The following is an 18,724-nucleotide window of genomic DNA, read 5'->3' as shown; positions in this document are numbered from 1 at the left end:
CAGCTGCACCCTTGCAGAACAGCCCCCCGCCGGCTGCCCCTGCATTACCGCGCCCCTTGTGCTGGCTGCCAGAGAGGAAGAGGAAAAAGGAGGGAACAGAGCCAGAAAGACCTCTCCAGGCTTTCTGCATCCTCAGGAAATATCCTGAATTCACACCAGACTGACCACCTCCCTCCTCAACCATTGCTGTCCTTCCTGCAAAAACCACCTTTCATGCTGAAGACCATCATCATTACTTTGGGACCCAGCCCCAATTTCTGTTTTGAGAAGCCTCCCAAGGGCTGTTGCAGTGGGAATTACTGGGTAAGGCTGCAGAGGGATAGCAGGGAGCAGAACAAATGGAGCAGGGGAGAAAACCAGTGGCCCATGGCTGCTGTGTCCCTGCACGGGGCCACTGCCCTGGCCAGCAGGTCACAGTGGGTGGTAGCTGCTGCTGCACAGCTGGCCTGTGGGGTTGGGCACTTCTGTCAGGTGGTGGCAGCATAAATCTGTGGGAGAGCTCTGACCAGTGGAAAAAAGTGGGAATTCATCTGCCTGAGCTGAAACCTGGGCTCTGATGATGCCTGGCAGCTGTGTTTAGGGCCAGGCTTCCTCGTCTAGGGGTCAAGGGCTTTTGGCAACAGCTTTAAGATGTGCAACTGTGAGGGTTTGCAATTATAAAGATGGACTGTGATTTTCTGTGTGCATCACTGTGTGTATTTGTTTTCTTTTCTCAGATTTGCTGTTTGTGTTGACACATGTTTTGCTGGTACAAGTATCAACTATGTAGATGGGGAGGGCAGGCACTACAACACTTGAACTGTACTTATTTACTAATGGCTTTTATTGCCTAACCTTAGAACAGGTATGTAGTTATATCATTACAAAATGACCTTGAATTTGAACAGCTTCTTTCCATTTCTGTGGGGAAAGTGCTGTGTCATTATGCACACGTTCACCCCCTTTAATTGCACCCGCACTCGATAGGTTGTGCTGTTGCGAGGTACAAGTGTAGTCACGGCCCCACAACTTTATGGGCAGGCAAAGCCTTAAAGACTACACATGTTGTTTAAACACAACATAAATGATTTCTGATAGTAATTTATTATAGGTAACTTTAATGAGTTTTGCCTATAAATATTCATTTCCACAAAATCCTGTGCAGGGATAAGTGTACTGCTAGCTCGGCAATGTCCTCCAGGAAGGTGCTGGGGGTTGAGCAGGAAATGGGAGGGGGGCAAGTGAGACTGCTTCACTGCAAAATTAATATAGGAGACAACAAGTTTAATAAATTAATCTTAATTCAGTGATACTGCCATGAAAACAAATGCTTGAGAACCATTTATCCCTGTTTATGTACTGTGGGAATGTCTCAGCAGCTTCAGAAGCTGTCAACTTTGGGAGAACCCTTGAGGCACATTTGGGGTACTTGCCTCATGTGACGACCCAGGTCTGGACCCTGCCTCCCTCCCTGGCAGCAGGGAGGGACATGTACTTCTGGGAAAAGGGCAAAGGAGAATGCCTCTCTCCAGCGACGTCCTCCTGAAGGTGGTGATGGCTCACAGCCACCTCTGCCCGTTGGCAATTCTCTGGGGTGTGATGCTCGCAGAAAGCACTGTGGGTGCCACCAACCACGTGTTGACAGATAAAGCCTTGTGGGCAGCGTTGTTCACTTGCCCTGGGCCTGCAGATTTAAAAGTAAATGAATAATGATGAAAAAAGGGACTTCAGCCAGCTCAGGCAGTCCTAATAGCAGCAAGACTCCCATGTAGGCTTGCCTGTCTGGTGGCCATCTTTCGTGGCCTCTATTAATGCACATGGAAGAGTCTCAAAATACACAGAAGTCTTTAAATTTACAGGAAAAAACGTGGTGTGGTGTAATCTGCTGGGTGATTAGTAGTAGAACTGAAAAAGTCTTCAATGCTGACAACAGATGAAAGGAGAGAGGATTTAAGGAGTGATGACCTTCCTACCAAATAGGTGTGAATACCCTGCAGAGAATGCATTTGCCGGTTACCTTGCATTTATTCCCCACTGAGAGCCTGAACATCCAGGGACATCCTTACAGATTTCCTTAATGAGCCTGCAGTGACAATTCCCCTTTCTGTGTGGGTGGGGATTGTCCCCTGTCTCCGGGGACCCGTTACAGAGGATGCTTTCTCCATCTGCATCGGATGTGCGGGGTGCTTTCTCATTAGCTCTGGTCGTCCAGGTTTGCCTCCTGGGGGAGAAAGGGGAGCAGAGTGGTTTTCTGGGTGATGAAAGACCTTCAAGCGCAGGCTTAAATGATCCTCAAGTGCAATCACACAGGGTGTTTTTAAAGCACAGATATGGCACCGTGTGTGTAAGAAGGGAGGGCGCGGATGTGCTGCGGGGCCAGTAGGAACCAGAAAAGAGAAGTGCCTCCTCGATGGTGTGTGCAGTGAGCGTGGGTTTTTTCCTCTTCCCTCCACAGCTTCTCCATGAAGTGCACTCTGGAGTAAAGTTTGTGTTTGATTGCCGATAGCCTCACGCTCTGCACGTAGCACTGTCATTAAGCCATCATCTCGCTGGCCGGCAGCCAGGGCTCGGCAGCTGAGGGGCGGGCGGTCCTTCCAAACTGAAGCAGCCTTTATTGATACATCGCAGCACTGCGCATGTTTACGGCTGCTAATTGGAGGCTTAATCTGAATATCCTTGAGTGAACTAATTCACTGGCAATAGCCTTTTAAATTTCAGGTCCTACCATGATGGCATGTCTGCTCTTCACAGCACGATAATCTCTTCGGAAGCTGTATTGTCACTGTGTGCGTGCAAGGCACAATGGCTGGCTAATGTTTCAGCCTAAAATGTAGTTTTAGGTCAGAAGATGATGTGAAATAAAAATCTTAACCTGATTTTCACCTTGCAGAATGTGAGACAGGAGTGCTGGGGAGCTGGAGGAAAGTGTAAATTGATAAGCATGCAGCAGTATGTAGATTAATTAAACATACAAGGAAGGAGGTTAATCCTTTTAATGATTAGAAGAGGCAAAGCTGCTCACTGCAAGTATAGTTGGGATCCTATGGCAGTTTTGGATTTGTTTCCTTAAACCTCACTATTTTGTTTTCTCCTGGCCATGCCAGAAGGCTGAGGACAGAATCTAGGTAGTGGTCTGAAAGCAAGAGGTGTTGGAAGAAAGTGAATGCCTGCAACCCTTTCACCCAGAGAACTAAAAATCTGATTTCTCTCCTCTGGAGCCTGGAGAGCTTCTGTCTGTGTCAGGTCCTTTGCCATTTCCTGAATAGCCTGTCCAACTTTGAATTCCCCTTGTTGCTGGATACTTCCCGGGATCCCAGTGAATCTCACTGCTGTCTCCAAAGCTTGGTTTGCAAATGCTCCCCTCTCTCTTGGCAGCTACAGACAGCCATGGCCAATGCAAGGCATGGCTGCTCTGTGCCTTCCCACTTCACAGCAGCATTACGCTGGCATCCAGCTTGAAATTGAAGGACATCCAAATTTGTCTCTAAGTGGATGTTCTGCTGAGAAAAGAAATAAAATAGGCACAAGCTGAAGCTGTCCTTCACATTAATAGGACTCTTCAGTTCATGAAGAACTGAATTTTGTTGTCAATCATTAGAAAAGCTTCCTAAGTCCCACTACAGATTCATATAATGGTGAGTTCATTTTTAAAGCAGTGTCAATCTATGACCTAGCTTCCTTACAGATAAACTCCACGAGATCTGAAAGGGACTCCTTCAGCTACCACTGGGTAGCGTGCCAGTTGTCAACAGCTGTGTGGTATGGTGAAAATCCATGAACAGAACTTTCATGGGTAGTTCTTTGTTTCTGTTTGCTTCCACCCAGAAGAAATTCAGTAATCTTCTGTTTTATAGAAAACTGAACAATAAACAAGAATAACCTGAGTACCTCTGCATCTTTTTCCCTGAAGATGAGAGCAATACTCTCCCTCACAATTCCCAATCTCTTGCTGGTGCTCAAAAAATTCTCCAAAATATGTCTCTGTACACCTGGAAACAGTAATTGAGCTACATTGGTGTATGTGTATGACCAAAATGGAGTAAGAAGGGAGCGATGAACTTTTTGGTTCTTGGGAGATCTCAGTCTGATGATCAAAGTCACAGGCATGCAGGGAGGAGCAAGTATGAGACCAATTGGCTGAAGTGCTAACCATAGCAACAGGATTTTTTGTGTAGTTGTAAGTTCTTGCACAGCATTAAGGTACTATTAAAGAAGTCCAACATACAGTGCTCCAGACTTCCATAAATTAGCTGCCTACCAGTACAGGGTCCTGTCAGTCTTTCATATCAAGTTTGCTCAGCATCATCTGACCATTAAGTAGACTATTGCCACCAGCATCCCAGGTACCTTCATGTTGTAGGGCTGCTTCCACAAGCTAATGAAGAAAGTCTTTGGCAGACAGTGCTTGAAGGTGAATTTGTGGAGTTTGATCTGCTTTGTGCTTCATGAAAGAAGGTATCTGCCCTGGGGTTTTTATTGTTATCTCTGGTGGCTGTTTTTACTTTTTTAGATGCTTTCCATACTGTTTGGGTTTAAGCATCAGTATGAAGATGAAAGTTGAAGTGGAAAACATACAGATGGCTTTCCCTGACGAATTATAGTTCTTTCCCCAGTGTTTTTTAATTTCTGAAAACAAGCTCCTTCCTCACACCCTTCCCCCTCTCTTGCCTCCCCTGAGCAGGATGCTGATCAAACAGATAAGGCTAAGCTTAGCTCTGTAAATCCAACAGCTTGTTTACTGAAGACTGAAAATCAAGTTACAGGTGAGGAAATGAGGTACTTCATGCAATACTGCCACTGAAGCCCATTTCATGTCTTGCATGACTGAAGTGAGCAGGATTTCACCCTCCCACCCTCCTCTTGGAACTGGTGATTCCCTCTGCAATAGGCATGAGGCTGTCTCTGACTCTGTTTTAACATAATTTTCTTCCCTTTGTTCACTCCCATCTCTACCATCTCTACAGACTATCAAATTAGACCAATTTTCCTAGTTCTTGTTTCAGCATAGCAGCTGAGTGTTTTAACTTTCATAAATTCAAGCAAACTAATATTTAATAATGTTCATGAATATTTTATACTTAACCATTATATGCTACACAGTAGAAAACACTTGGGCGCAATTGGGTGCAACAAGCAAGTACTTAAGAAACACCCCGTTGTGCCTGTGTGTCAGGCAAGCCTCAACTGAGAATCTCTTGTCTTTGATCTTGAAATGTCAGACTACTCATGTTCTTTTAATGTAGAGCATGCTGTGTGCCTTTCGCTTTCTGGCTGTATGCTGTGCGAGTCTGCAAACTAAAACCGGCTCGAGTACAATATGCACTCAGACCTAAGTCAATCAAGTGAACTCCAGTAGTCCTCATTTCCTAAAATCTGCTCATGTGATTTTTGTTTGCTCTTGAGTTCAGGATTGAATACCACTTACTGGACTGGAATTTGGTAAACTTGGAAGTATGCAGCCAAATAAACATATCTGAAAGCTGCAGTGGTTGTAGCACCATTAATTCTTACTAATATCTTGGTTTTCCAGACAGCCACAATAAGTGATATTGTGAGTCAAAGTTGCTTTGTGTCTATAGAGTGTCTTTCAACTAACAGAATTTACAAGTGATTCTGAACTTAACTGTTCGATGTACAAGCTGTATGCAGGTGTCATCTATGCTAGGGATCAACAATGGCAGCTATTCAGCAATGTCCAGGAAGAGTCTGGTGCAGATAATGGAAGAAGCATATTTTAGAGTGCTCAGTTAATGGGTAGAGGTGGCTTGTGTTGCCCAGGTAGAGTTGCACAGGTCAGCTTTCTCTGGTTGTACAAGATGTAGTTTGGAGAGGAGAGGCTGGGATCGGTGTGGGGTTACACCACCACCTGCACAGCCTGCCCTGTGAGCGTGTCAGGGCGCTGGCTTAGTGCAGGCAGGCAAGGAGGCAGGTATACCTGCTGCCATCATGGCTTCCTGTTCAGCAGTGTGTGGTTGTTTCGTCTTATGAGCATCTTCTAGCTGGGATATTCTCTGAAGCATTTTGTTCCAAGTATCAGTCCACTCCAGTGCTGCTTGTTTTATGAAATGTAGCAGAATGATGCCTCACAGCATGGTCCTGGCTATCGGCTAAGAGAACTTGTTTTCGCCTTCCTAAAAGCATTGGAAGGCAGGGGGGAAAAAAGCTTCTCTATGGAACTGTTGTTTTTTATCCATCTCCAAACTTCGTTGGTGTCTTGCTGTTTGACTTGCAGATTTCTCTGGCTGACTTGAGCGTAATACTTAAAACTGAATGATGAATAACTTATTTTTGAAAGCTTCTGTGCAGCATGGAGTTTACTGATGATTTCTGGCTCCTTACTAAAGCTGGTAATTGCTGCTTGTTTAACTGGTGGTTGATTTGCACCCTCTTGGGAAAGCTAACATCTCTGATAATGACAATGCAGAAACTGCAGTGTTGATGATTTGCTTTTAATTTTCCAGGTTTTGTAGGCTTTAATTTCTGACTGTCAGCTAAACCACTAGAGCATTGGTCTTCAAACTGTGGTGTGTGTGACTGCAAACACGGACATCTGCATATCAAAGTTTTTAACTGTTCAGCTGTTGTGTAAGACACTCATCTGTTTCAACTCAAAATAAGGTGGATTGCTGGAACTTCCTCTGAGTGTGTACAATGGGATGTTAACCCGACTAACAGAAATTGCTGCGGATTGTATTGCCAAGTAAAAGACGCTGGGCACATTTCTCACTGGTGTTTGCTGTAGTTAGTTTAGGATTGGAGATGGTTGATGAAAAGAGGTACTCCCCAAAAAGGAGTGTGCTTGTCTGGGTATGACAGTGAAAAAGGATAGGGAGAGGTTTTCATTGACACTCCCTCACCTGAGAGAGGTGGATATTTGATTAGCATGATCCAGCCTCCAGCTTTTGCAGCTAGCCCATGCACTAAACTGGCAGATGCTGATGTTCACCAATTACCTAAATTAAGTCTGGGTCACGCATCTCATCTCCTGTTTCTTGTTTGCTTTGAATGAATCCAAAAGTAGTGCTAACAGCTGGAGTCCCTGCTGAGGCCAGCTTGATCTGCTCTGGAGCTGCTCCAGACAATACTCTGATAAAGCTTGATATCGTTTCAACAGGCTCTAGGAGGACCAGAATGATTTCCCCTCATTGTTTAAGGTTTCGTTTAAATATTCGTCATGCCAGGAAGAAGGATATTTCAACTCTGCTTTTCTCCGTTTGCTGCTGCTAATACTAAAAACTTTTTCTCTTCTTAAAGTTAAGTTAAAGTGTGGCCAGAGCGTTTGATTTCTGTGGGAATTGCTCTACTGGTTCATCCCCGGGGGCTCTGCATGTTGTGGTTGCAAAAGGTGCATGTGGTAAATAAATAAATAATGCATCAGTGTCCCAGAGTCAAAGCACAAGTTCTGCTAACAGAACATGCATAGGGGAGGCCAGGGAAAACTCTGGCCAGATTTCAGTGGCAAGCCAAGCACCTAAATCACTTTAAGGATCTAGCCTGAAGTCTATTATTTTTCAGCATCTTTTTGATTATGGTGTTTAAGAAATAGTAGCAATATTGGATAGTTTGGGGAGCAGTTCAGTAATCTTGCAGTGATGTTTGCTCTCCAAACAAAGGCTTCCTTAAGGTCTCTCTAACTTTGTGTTAACACCTTGTTTAATGTGCATCAGTCAACAATGGGGTTTTATTCCCCTTGTGCATCACCTCTCTGGTGGGATCAGTGCAGCTCTGTGGAGCCAGCCTGTGCACTGGTGGCATGGGTGCACGTTCTCACAGTGGGTGGCTGTGCTGGCTGCAGGTGGAGGCCGGCACCCCACTCTCCAGCTGCCCAAAACCACTGCCTCTCTCCCTGCCCTCTCAGCTGCCAGGGTCACATTCCCTGGTGTGCAGGGACCCGATCCAGCAAAGGGTTACTGGCTTAATTATTCAATATAATCCAGCTTGCTTGGCATGAGATTGGTGAGGTGTGGGCCTGCGTGAGCTGCTGTGCTGGCAGCTGGGACGGGGGGATGTATGAGGGGGGTTGTGCCGCTCTCTGAGGGTATAGCCCCCTCAGACCACTTCTTCGTTGCAGGTACAGCTGGCTTATGGCTTCCACCAGGCTTGTCCCTATAACAAACTTGTTTCTAGTGCTAGGCTGTAGACTGGCCCTTACAGCTGTTCTCAGGCTGACAGTGAAGTGTAAGCTCAGCTACGGAGCCGTTTATAGCAACAGAAGGACGATAGAGCAGACGGGGCCTATGGCAAGGCACCTTGCCAACAGCCAGGCGTGATGGAAGAGGGTTTATTACTGAGAATTAGATGCCTTTGCTGTTGTTCAACATGATCTCCCGCCCCTGCAGGGCACCAGCACCAAAGCAGCTGTGGCCTGAGGTGCCTGGGTGAGGAGCGAGCTCTGTCTTATGGTTACCTGCAGATACCGCTCTGCTGGTGGCTGTGGGGAAGAAGCAAAGCCAATTCCTACATCACTTGAAATGCAAAGCCATATTTTTGCACTTGTAGGTGTGCACACATCCTAATTGGCCAGCTCCTTTTGCTCCTATAGCAGAGTCCATGGATCCACTGTGCTGGCTGACGGTGACTTCTGTCCCTGTCCCATCATGGCTTTAGCATGTGCTAGGAAGCAAAAAGCCAAAACCCTAGGATTCTTAGATGTAAATCTAAATTGTTCTTGGTAAAGCCTATATTGCCACATCTTCAATGCTGTTATTAACTGTGCTTGGTGGATTATTAGGGAAGGTTGTGCAAGTGGTGCACAATCACATCTTCTTCCATGGGACAGGCACGTACAATACTTCAGTATCTAAAGTTAGGATATTATGGTCTGGATGGCTGGAAAACAATGGGTAAAAGATGTGGTTGGGGATGGAGGATAGTGGTTAGTCAGTCATAGTGTATCCAGAGACTGGTAACAAATGCAGCACCGCAGGGGTCTGTCATGGGACCAGTCCTGTTAACCTCCTTATCAATGACCTGAAGCAGATGGGAGAGTGCAATCTTATCAAATGTGAGATAACATCTAGCTGGGTGGATCAGTTAATGTGCTCGAGGGCAGGGCTGCTACTCACAGGGACCTAGATGTTCTGGAGGAACAGGCCAACAGGAACTTTATGAAATTCAACATGGACATATGCAAAGTCGTGCCCTTGAGAAGGAAGGAGCACCTTGCAAGAGTGCAGGCTGGGGGTTTCCAGGCAGTTCTGCTCCCTGGGGACCTTGGGGGTCTTGGTAGGCAGCAGGCTAAAAGGGAGTCCAGAGCATGCCCCTGCACAGCAGCATCCAGGGCAATATTCTCAGAGCCCAGCCAGTAGACGAAGGGGAGTGATCATCCTCCCCCTACTCAGCCCTGAGAGACCACATCTGAATGCTGTGCCCAGTTTTCTAACCAGAGTTAGCCTCTTGTCTCCCATCATTCTTTCTGTTAGTACTGGATGGAGATGTTGGAGGGGTGGGAACAAGACTTCTACTGCCACATTTTTAGTGGAGCAAACGCCAAGGAAGGCGACTGGTGTCACTACCAAGTAGTGCCTGTTATGAAGGAGCAATGCTGAGTCAAAGATCTGGTATCTAACCAGCAGTTTCTCCTGCTCTTATCCCACAGCCTGCTTAAGGTAATAATGGAGTCAACTCAAGTTTAATGTTTTCGCTGTAAAAACCCTTTTAAGACCTGTTGTTTTTAATTTGGTCATGTGGTTTGGAATGATTCATATTAAGCTTATCTCACCATTCAAGGTGAAATTTAAACAGTGAATTACGCGATTATATCAGCAGCTCTGGAGATGATCAAAGAGGACTATTCTTCTGAAAGCTGTTTGGTTAGTTCTGTGGCTCAGTCTGTGAAAGCAAACATGTGCTGCCCTGTGCAAACAGCACAAGAGTTGCAGGTTTTTACAGACTTTGTTCGGTGGACTTTTACCCACACCTCCTGGGGAACCTCACTTTGTGTTGGACCATGGGGACGTATATGACAGAAATTGGAAGATTATTAATAAAGGATGGAGGTATAAGATGTGATGTCCTGGGATCACTTTCTGTTTTCATTTTGACTGGCAAATCAGTTTTGCAATGACTGCTTGGTTTTAGAAACCTAAGCAAGCTTCAGCTCAAACTGTTTCAAAGTCACGTAGCTTGTAAAGATCAAAAAGCTTGCACCATGCGTAACAGTATTTTAGTTTCATTCATTTTTTTATACTGTGAAATACGAAAGGTATGTATTTCCTGCTTGGAATTTCGCGCTGGCTGATCCACCCAGCAAGAGAAACTTGTGTGAGAATCCCTTCTGGTAGGGTCTGCTGCAGCGTTTGGATTGACCATCTGAAAAATGCTGAGCTAAATTGGTGGTGGGATGATCAGAAAAGGAAAAAAAAAAAACAAATCTCTGAAAATGTATTTCCTACAACCTTTATCTTTCAGGCCATGGTCGCTTGTTATCCTGGAAATGGAACCGGGTACGTTCGTCACGTGGACAACCCAAATGGTGACGGGCGCTGCATCACCTGTATTTATTACCTGAATAAGAACTGGGACTCCAAGGTGAGTGAGCCACAGGGCTGAGCCAGACCATGAAAGGATGATTACTTCAGAAACAGAGCTTTGGAACTGTTGGCTGTTTCTGTGAACTGTGGTGAACTTGAACAGCTGGTCCATTCTTCATCGCTTTACATTTATTTTCGTGGTGTTTATAGCAACCCCTTGGAAGTAAGAATCTGAACTGTTTCCTTATTATTCTCTCTCCCATCCCACACACATACTGTTTTGTTGTAATAAAATAACGACCTAAGCACTGGGCTGCTGGCACTTATACTTTGTTTAGAGAAGAGAGTAACGAAGCACTAGAAAGAACCAAAATCCACTAAGGAGTAAGTGGATTCTGGGAGCAGAATAAGATGACAGCCTGAATTTGTGACTGTAGTATTCTTCATGCTGTTCCTTTAAGCTGACCTACAGAGGATCTTCAGTCAGCTGCACTTGTGGTTTTCATCCTTATGATGTGATGGGAAAAAGCATGTGGCTTGGTTTGTTCTCTGCATCTTTGACTGCACCAGTGGGTCTCCTGGCAGAGCAGTGTGCTTGTTTCTGCTTGTATTATAAAACAATGAAGTCAGACTGGAATTTACTGTACCTTGAAGTTAGAAACAAAATAAGGGTTTGTAGAACTGCAAGATGTCTTTTTACATTTCTGTTGTTGCAATGCTGTGCAACCATTTACCACTACCAAAAAGAATCATTTTCATTGTTCTTTTTGCGAATTGCCCTGTTTTCTCTCTGACCTGTTTTGCCCAGTATTAGGTGGCTTCTCTTTAAAGAAACATAAATATTATGAACTCCCAAAAGTGAGCTCAGATTTAGAGACAGTGCCACTAAAAACTCTGAGCTGGATGAAAACACATTCTTTTACAGGGAGTGTGATTAGGAAACATCCCAATACAATGAAATGAAGAAAGGAGATGTGGAAGAAAATGCAAATATCTGATTTTTTGCATTGCATGCTTACTGCAATAGTGAGGAAGCACCTGAGTGGACAATAAGAAACCTCTCTGAAACCCACGATGCAGGTGGAGAGTAGGTCACGGTTGTGACCTGAATACTGTGCAAATGTGTGCTGGAGGAGATGCGCTATAAGATGCTCTATAACTATGTTGGCATGTGAAAGCAGCTGTGTGGCTTTAAACCCAACCTAATAGTTTCTTACTGAGGTTTGCATGCCGTGTGGAAGTATTAAGTCAGGTCAGTGCTGGGTTGACAGCATCTTCCCTGCACTTTGTGGTGCAGCATAAAAGCCTCCAAAGAGTCCTCTAACAGCAGCAGGGCTCATCTACAATTTCTACAGTGAGTACAGATCTCTAGACTTTTTCCATGAAACCGGTGGCAAATGGAAGGTGAGAAATGTGGTAGGGAAACCAGGCTATTTCATAAGCAGGGGAAAGAATGGCTGGAAGATTCAGGGAACATATTACAGTGAATTACAAATACAACAATAAAGACTTCATTCTTCCTAGGGTGTAAAAGTTAACTCATATGATTGGATATGGACTCTGAAATACCATGAGCAGCATCTTGCACTTGTTGGGGGTGACAGTCTGATCTCACAGTGGTGAAATGGAACATCCTTACCTCCCCTGTGGTATCCACTGCTTCTAGAGATGTGACTGGGAACTCAGAAGTTTATGGGCATTTGTGACAGGGCCAGTGTTTTCTTTATCTTGAATCATTTACTTTAGCCAGATGTTTATGCTGAAACATTACAAACTGTTGAGGTGGCCAGGAGATGTAGTGTACAGTTCCAGTGTTGTCATGTAACTGTCTTGGTTATCATTAAATGTTTGTTCTGTGTTTGTTGGGTGCTGAGGAGGGAAAAATAAGTCATTGTTCACATGAATATGTGGGTGTTTATATGTGTATAAAGTAACCTTTTCCTTCTCTTTCAGCTGCATGGTGGAATTCTTCGGATATTCCCAGAGGGGAAGTCCTATGTAGCAGATGTTGAGCCAATTTTTGACAGGTTGCTTTTTTTTTGGTCAGATCGAAGGAACCCACATGAAGTCCAGCCTTCTTATGCAACCAGGTAAGTAGTATATTTGAGACTTGGCCAGGAAAAAGCAAAGCATTTCTTTGACCAATATTATGTTGTTTGTACCTAAAATTGTGCTATCATGTTTAAACACACATGTGCATAAAAAGATTGTTAGATTTTGTATTTCAGTCACTGGAAATATCAGTTGAGGAATAGCAGGCATGAATGATAAGGTTCCTTATGTGATGGGCGGGGGGGAAGCCCTCTGCCAGTGACAGGAGAAGTCTTGCAAGCCAGGCATAGCTATTTAGCTGGGAGATGCTGGGTTACACTTTTGCCCTTGTAACACTACAGGGATTCTTGGGGCTACCATCTGTCAGCAGGCTATGAAAAGCTGATGTGACGTAGGGCAGCCCCCAAGCTGCCTAAAGGCATCCCAGAACAGAAAAACATGCAGAGGTCTGTAAGCTACTTTTGCCCTCTGTTACCAGGGGCTGTGCACTCTTATGTGCTTCCAAGCAGAAATTCTCACCTATATTTCTGTGCTTGATAAAGTAGACATTTAAAATGCTGTCTATATTTGTCTTCAAATATGTGACATGTGTATCATATTTTTTATTTACTAATCCAGTTGTTTTATTGTTAGATTTCTCTTTGAAAATTAAACTTTAGAATGGTGCTCTATTTTATTAGCGAAAGTTGAAACAAACGTACGATTTTTCTTTTACAGGTATGCCATGACTGTGTGGTATTTTGATGCTGAAGAAAGAGCAGAAGCCAAAAAAAAGTTCAGGAACTTAACTGGTATGACTCTTAAAAATGTTCAACTGAAATATCAAATTGCGTTGAATTTTTTTTCATTTCCCCCCGAAGGCAGAGACAGACTGGGAATAACTCTGTAGCTAGATGGGTATGGCATTCATTTTTCAGAAAGCTTTTTCGTCTCTAATCAACAGTCAGTGATTTTATGTGAAGTGGGAAAGTTGTGAAAGAAGAAAATTAAGGCCTGGCCTCAGCATCCATGGTGAGGAATGTGGGAGAGGGGGCTCTTGATTTTTTTTTTTCTCCCAAACGTGCAGCTGAGATTGTCTTACCTTAGGTAGCTGCTCCAATCACTGGGAATCTCCAAGCTCTTTGGTTATTTGGAAGCATATTTAATCTCCTCCAAACATTGCTTAGCACAGTCATGAAACTTGCATAAACAATTTCATAATCATGTTCTCTAAATGTTCGAGCTGAATAGGGCCTGTCTTCTGTATTAATGAAGGGCATCTGTGGACTGCAGTAATGCAAAAAGGGTTTTGTCTTTTACTTACAAGTAATTTCTGTGTGGGCACATTCATAACAACCCTGGAACGTATAGATTATGAGTTGGAAAGAAACTAAGTTCAGACATACATATAGGTGCACCTTTTGGCAGGCAGTTGCTAGCATAACTGTGATCGTGATACGAACTGCCTACTTTCAGCTGTGTTTCACAGCCCAGAGACATTTGTGCAGAAGCCCAGGACAAGGTGATCCCAGCTTTCCAAGCTGCAGTGCCTGGTACTGCACTACTCACATGCAAGTAATGGACGAGTGTCTAGATGTGCTCTGACACCCTATGTTCACACTCAAAGGTATGCTGGCTAAGTCTTCAGGGACTGCTGCAGGCAGTTCCTCAAAACGCAGTGTTGCTCCCCTTTCAAATGTGTACTACACAGCTGGCAAAATCATAATTAGTCAAATGCTTTTCAGAGTAGACTGCTGTCATTTCTCTAGCTGGCAGGCAGAGCAAATAGAGGCTTCACCCATCATGAGCAAGGGGCTGAGGGCAGGTGAGGGAAATTATTGCAAATCCAGAATCTGAAAGTTTATTGGCTACTTGCATACTGTATGATTTGTATTCAGCTTCAGCGGGGTAAATGTACAAAACCTCAGTGTGACTAACTTGTTAACATGTTGATTCATACAACAATTCAGTCCATGTAATGAACTTATTTCAAGAGTCTGAAATGGGAAGTGCTATCCATTGACAATAAACCAACTTTATTATGTTTCATTTTTGGATGAACCCTACCAGAACTCTGACTTAACCTTTTTTTTTTTTTATCTTTTTGATGTAGATGCAAGGAAAAGAGAAGCGGCTCTTAATGAAGATTAATCAACTGTTTCTGAACTTTGTGAAGAAATAAGACCCCAAAGATGACTTCCGTTTCCAGTGGACCATGGCATGTTCTTGTTAAGCACAAGAATGCACTGGTTGTGTCTCTGTCTAGTCTGTGCATCTTACATTGACGGTACTTAAGGCAGCCTCCTGTCATGCCCTGCGTCTGGCAGAAGGAACCCTTGTTTTCTGTTTACCTTTTGCTGGAAAAAATAACCAGGGTATTAATCTAAAAAAAAAAAAAAAAAAAAAGGTAGTGGCTCAGCCAACTGTCTTTTGATCACTTTGTAAGCAAGATAACAATCATTGGAACTAGTAGGAAAAACCTGAGTCTTATTTGCACTTTATAGGAAAAAAAAAAAATCTAGCTCAATGGGAAGGAGCTTTACAAGTTTAAAATCTGTGGCAGACTGCTGATGGCAAGGAGAGATATTGGAAATGTGATACTAAAGTGGATTTTTGTGGAGTGTCATTTATGGTATGTCCTAGCTGAACCTATCGATGGACTGCTCATTGCTTTGCTGTGCAGAACATTGGCTCAGCTCTCCTGTAGCATGACTTTACAAACAGACTTTTGTATTCAGTCATTGCACTTCCTGGAGTTTGATCACTTTTCAAAAGTCGTGTTAGAGCTGTGCAGTTGCACTGCCCTTTCTGTCCCAGGCTGGAAGATGAAGTGCCTATGCATCTGTCCACAGCTTTGCAAAACCATTTCCTTTCTGTTCTGAGCTGGATTGGTTTTATGTTGTCTATTTTCACTGTTTTGTAAAGCAGCTATTACCTCCCAAAAGTCTGAACTTGGAAGGCTGATGGCACACAATGTGTTGGCACTAAAGGCCAACAGTATGCGGAGTTTGTCATTTTAATGATTTCTCCATCTACTATATCTAGTATGACACAGATGTGAATCTGAAATGAAAAGATGTGTCTGGCAGTCTGACAAACATGAATAATGGTTGACTTAGACTTGATTTCTATGCTGCTTATCCTTAGTTAACACATTTGTTTATCTTTGCATGTGTATGTAATTGCAATGAAACAGTGATTCAGTTTCAATTGGTCTTTTATGCCAGGTAACTATTTCTGTTATGCTCAAGCCATGAGAGATACAACAGACTAGAGTTATTCAATTGGCAGAGCACTTTGTTTCCTCCATTATTTTTCAGAACTTATTAACTCAGCAGTTACTCATCGAGTCCATCTCCTATCTGCCTAAGCTTCTACAACCAGCACTTACTATGCAGTTCAGAACAGCTCTTAATGAAGCTGAGAGCTAGCTGTGGATGTATTTATCACTCACACTAATTGTTCTCAGCCTAATATGCTCACTGATACACATGCACTTGCATTTATTTGTCTCAGGTTGTCAGTGTACATCAGGCCCTACTATTCCAGATCCCTTCTTTGGTGTCCTCTATTTTTGTGCCAACTGCCCACGGTGGCAGAGGTGGTCTGCCCAAGCTGCCAGTCCCTGAACCAGTCCACCACACCGTGCTGGTAATGGGCCTGAGTCTGTTGCACCTCAGCTAGGGAATGAGCAGTAAGCATGCAATGGCTGCTATTAACCTGTACTGACAGAAGGGTAACAGCTACATAGGACAGAAAAGAAATAAATTCCTGGACATTAAAAAAAAAAAAAAAAAAGTAATAGAAATGGAGTATTTCTTAAGCAGTTCTGTCTTAGAAGAAGCTGGACATCCTTCAACCTGTTCTTGAATTTTGAATGTAAATACAGTAGTGCTAAGAAACTCCTCATCCTCTCTGGCTTCTCCCAGAGATCCAGCTGTGGTTGTATGGACTGGACTTCATTCAGCCTGACCACTGTGCACCTTAAGAGAGGAATATGAGGGAACTTGTGACAAACACTCTTATAACTCAAGACTAGAAAAAGACATAGTTTAATAAATGTTCTTTAATGTTGAAAAGGTATTCTGCTATGCTTGCAACTAAATAACACATCATAGACTTGAAGGAAATTTGACCATAACTTGAAACTCTCATTCTGCAATGTTTGTGTTGTGGAGAAAGTTAGGTCTCTTCCCCAAAAGTGAGAGGTAGCCCTCTGAAAGATGGTAGGAGTCAAATTCTCTGACAGGGGCAGTCAGGGAGTTACTATTCAAAAGGCAGGAGAAAAAAAAATCCCTGCCTGTTGTATTACTATGCAAAATTAATAATGGCACATAAGTTTTAAGCACCTGTATGATTTTAAAGGGGGCAAAGACAGCTAAAACAGAGCAAAGCAAGTCTTGCTTTGTATTTAGAAACTTTAAAACAGTGCACTATAAAGAGATGTTAACAAAAATTTCATTGGAGCCTAGAACAATGGAAAAATGATGGGTCAGAAGGGGAGGGGACTTGTATGAAGTTTGAGAAAGAAAGGTACTTTGGTTACCACTGTAGCTACCATCTGTCTTCAGCAGTGGGCAGCAGTGTGTGTAGTGGATGGAGGATGGAACAGTATAGGTGCATTTATTGTAAATAAATTACATGTTTTCATTATTAGCCTATGTCTTCCTGGCCTAGATAGAGGAGAGAAAGTAATTATCCCATGGCAGAGAGCATTGCCTTTATATTTAACATGTATAATGACATGGAAAAGGTTGAAGGCACAGAGCTCTGAAACCAGTTCCTGTCCTCCATTCCAGACCTCTGCCCCATTTCCAGATCAGTAGCACGATGTCCTTGAAGATGCTTAACTGGGTGGTGGTGGTGGTAGGGAGTTGGTCATGTAGGAATCCAGTTGTGATGTTTTTTAGGTAGATTTCTCTTACCTGTCTCTGAAATTGTTGCAAACTGCTCTGCAAGAATGTAATTGCCTGGAGAATTGTGGGGCCAGCAGCAGCGTGCTGTGGTACAGAGGGTATTTCAAGGAGGCTCTTTCCTTTGGGTTTTGTCTTCATGGTGAGGTGGCTGAAACATCTGTGGTTAAACAGCACTTGTCATCCAGTTGTGAAAGAGTATTTTCCTCTAAGGCATTTAATTTCTGGTCCTTTTGGTAATGTGCCTTCAACATTCCTATCTTGTAAGATGTTACATGTCATGTCCATGACATTTGAATTTCTCGTGGCTCTTTAAGAACTATGGTTGCCTTTCCAAATGCATTCAAACTAAGGAGCTGTGGAAAATACACGAAGCCACCAAGCCACAATTTCCAACAGGTGGGGTTTGTTGTGCAGTGAGGAAAAAGGCCAGGAGACAGTACTTAAAAATCAAGAGACTATTTGTATTAAACCTATAACCAAACTTGCTGGCCTTTTGGGCACGGTAGTCTCTAATCTCATTTTCTCTAGATTACTTATGGTTCTGTGATGAATGGCCTCAACAAAGTAGTTTTTAAAAAGATTCACTCTGTTTTCTGCCCTATCTCTCTTTAAACAGTTCTAGTCCTTTACTATTGAGTTTTTTTAAAATTGTTGGAATATTATATATAATATATATATTTGTTGTTGCAAAATAGCTGGCTCTAACACCACTTGCATCTAGAAGAAAATGTATCTATTTGCAGGCAAATAACTAGTTTTATTTTGACTGTGATGTACTCCCAGCAGATATCTGAGAGTGAGTTATAACTACATCTTCTCTTGTCAGGTTGTATGCTGGTCAACAATGCTGGCACTTTGCATTGGATTGATATGGAAACCTGTAGTAGTATTTTATCATGCATCACATTTTGTGTTCCTGTTACTCTTTTAAAAAAAAAAAAAAAAAAGGTGGCAGGAGTCAATAAACACTGGGTTGTGTTAAATGTGGTCCTGTGTAAATCTTTTTGGTCTTGTCTTACTGTGGCCAGGGTTGTGGTGGGCACAGGTGGTGGCATGTAGCTGGGTGAAGCATGGTGACACTGCACAGAGCTGCCACTGTCCCCAGCTGATAAGGCAGAGCTCCATTTGCTACAATCAGTTTGGTACATTCCCTTGGTCACTGCCTGCTATTCTGAAGTTATTTACCTTGCTCTAGTGACCCTATTCTTGAAATGCCTATTTGTTTTCACAGTCCTGTTGAACAAGACAACATTCTCATGGTTCATTTGTCGTATGATAGGTTTTATTCTCCTGTCAGCTGATAGGTTTTATTCTCCCTACTACTTC

At 43.3% G+C, this 18,724-nt stretch overlaps 1 protein-coding gene across 1 annotated transcript in view; it reads left to right on the top strand.

The window, feature by feature from the left end:
• Positions 1–18,381, top strand: part of EGLN3 (egl-9 family hypoxia inducible factor 3) — a 28,319-nt gene extending 9,938 nt beyond the window's left edge. Inside the window, exons 2-5 of the mRNA XM_032188640.1 lie at positions 10,390–10,509; positions 12,405–12,541; positions 13,221–13,294; positions 14,596–18,381. Coding sequence (XP_032044531.1) covers positions 10,390–10,509; positions 12,405–12,541; positions 13,221–13,294; positions 14,596–14,633 — 369 coding nt within the window. The 3' untranslated portion in view covers positions 14,634–18,381. The remainder of the gene's footprint in view (positions 1–10,389; positions 10,510–12,404; positions 12,542–13,220; positions 13,295–14,595) is intronic.
• The last annotated feature ends 343 nt before the right edge of the window (positions 18,382–18,724 follow it).

This window comes from Aythya fuligula, chromosome 5 (assembly GCF_009819795.1).
Source record: "Aythya fuligula isolate bAytFul2 chromosome 5, bAytFul2.pri, whole genome shotgun sequence".
NCBI classification, from domain to species: Eukaryota; Metazoa; Chordata; class Aves; order Anseriformes; family Anatidae; genus Aythya; species Aythya fuligula.
Note: the sequence above shows the minus strand (reverse complement) of the source record. Positions and strands in the feature narration are given on the sequence as shown.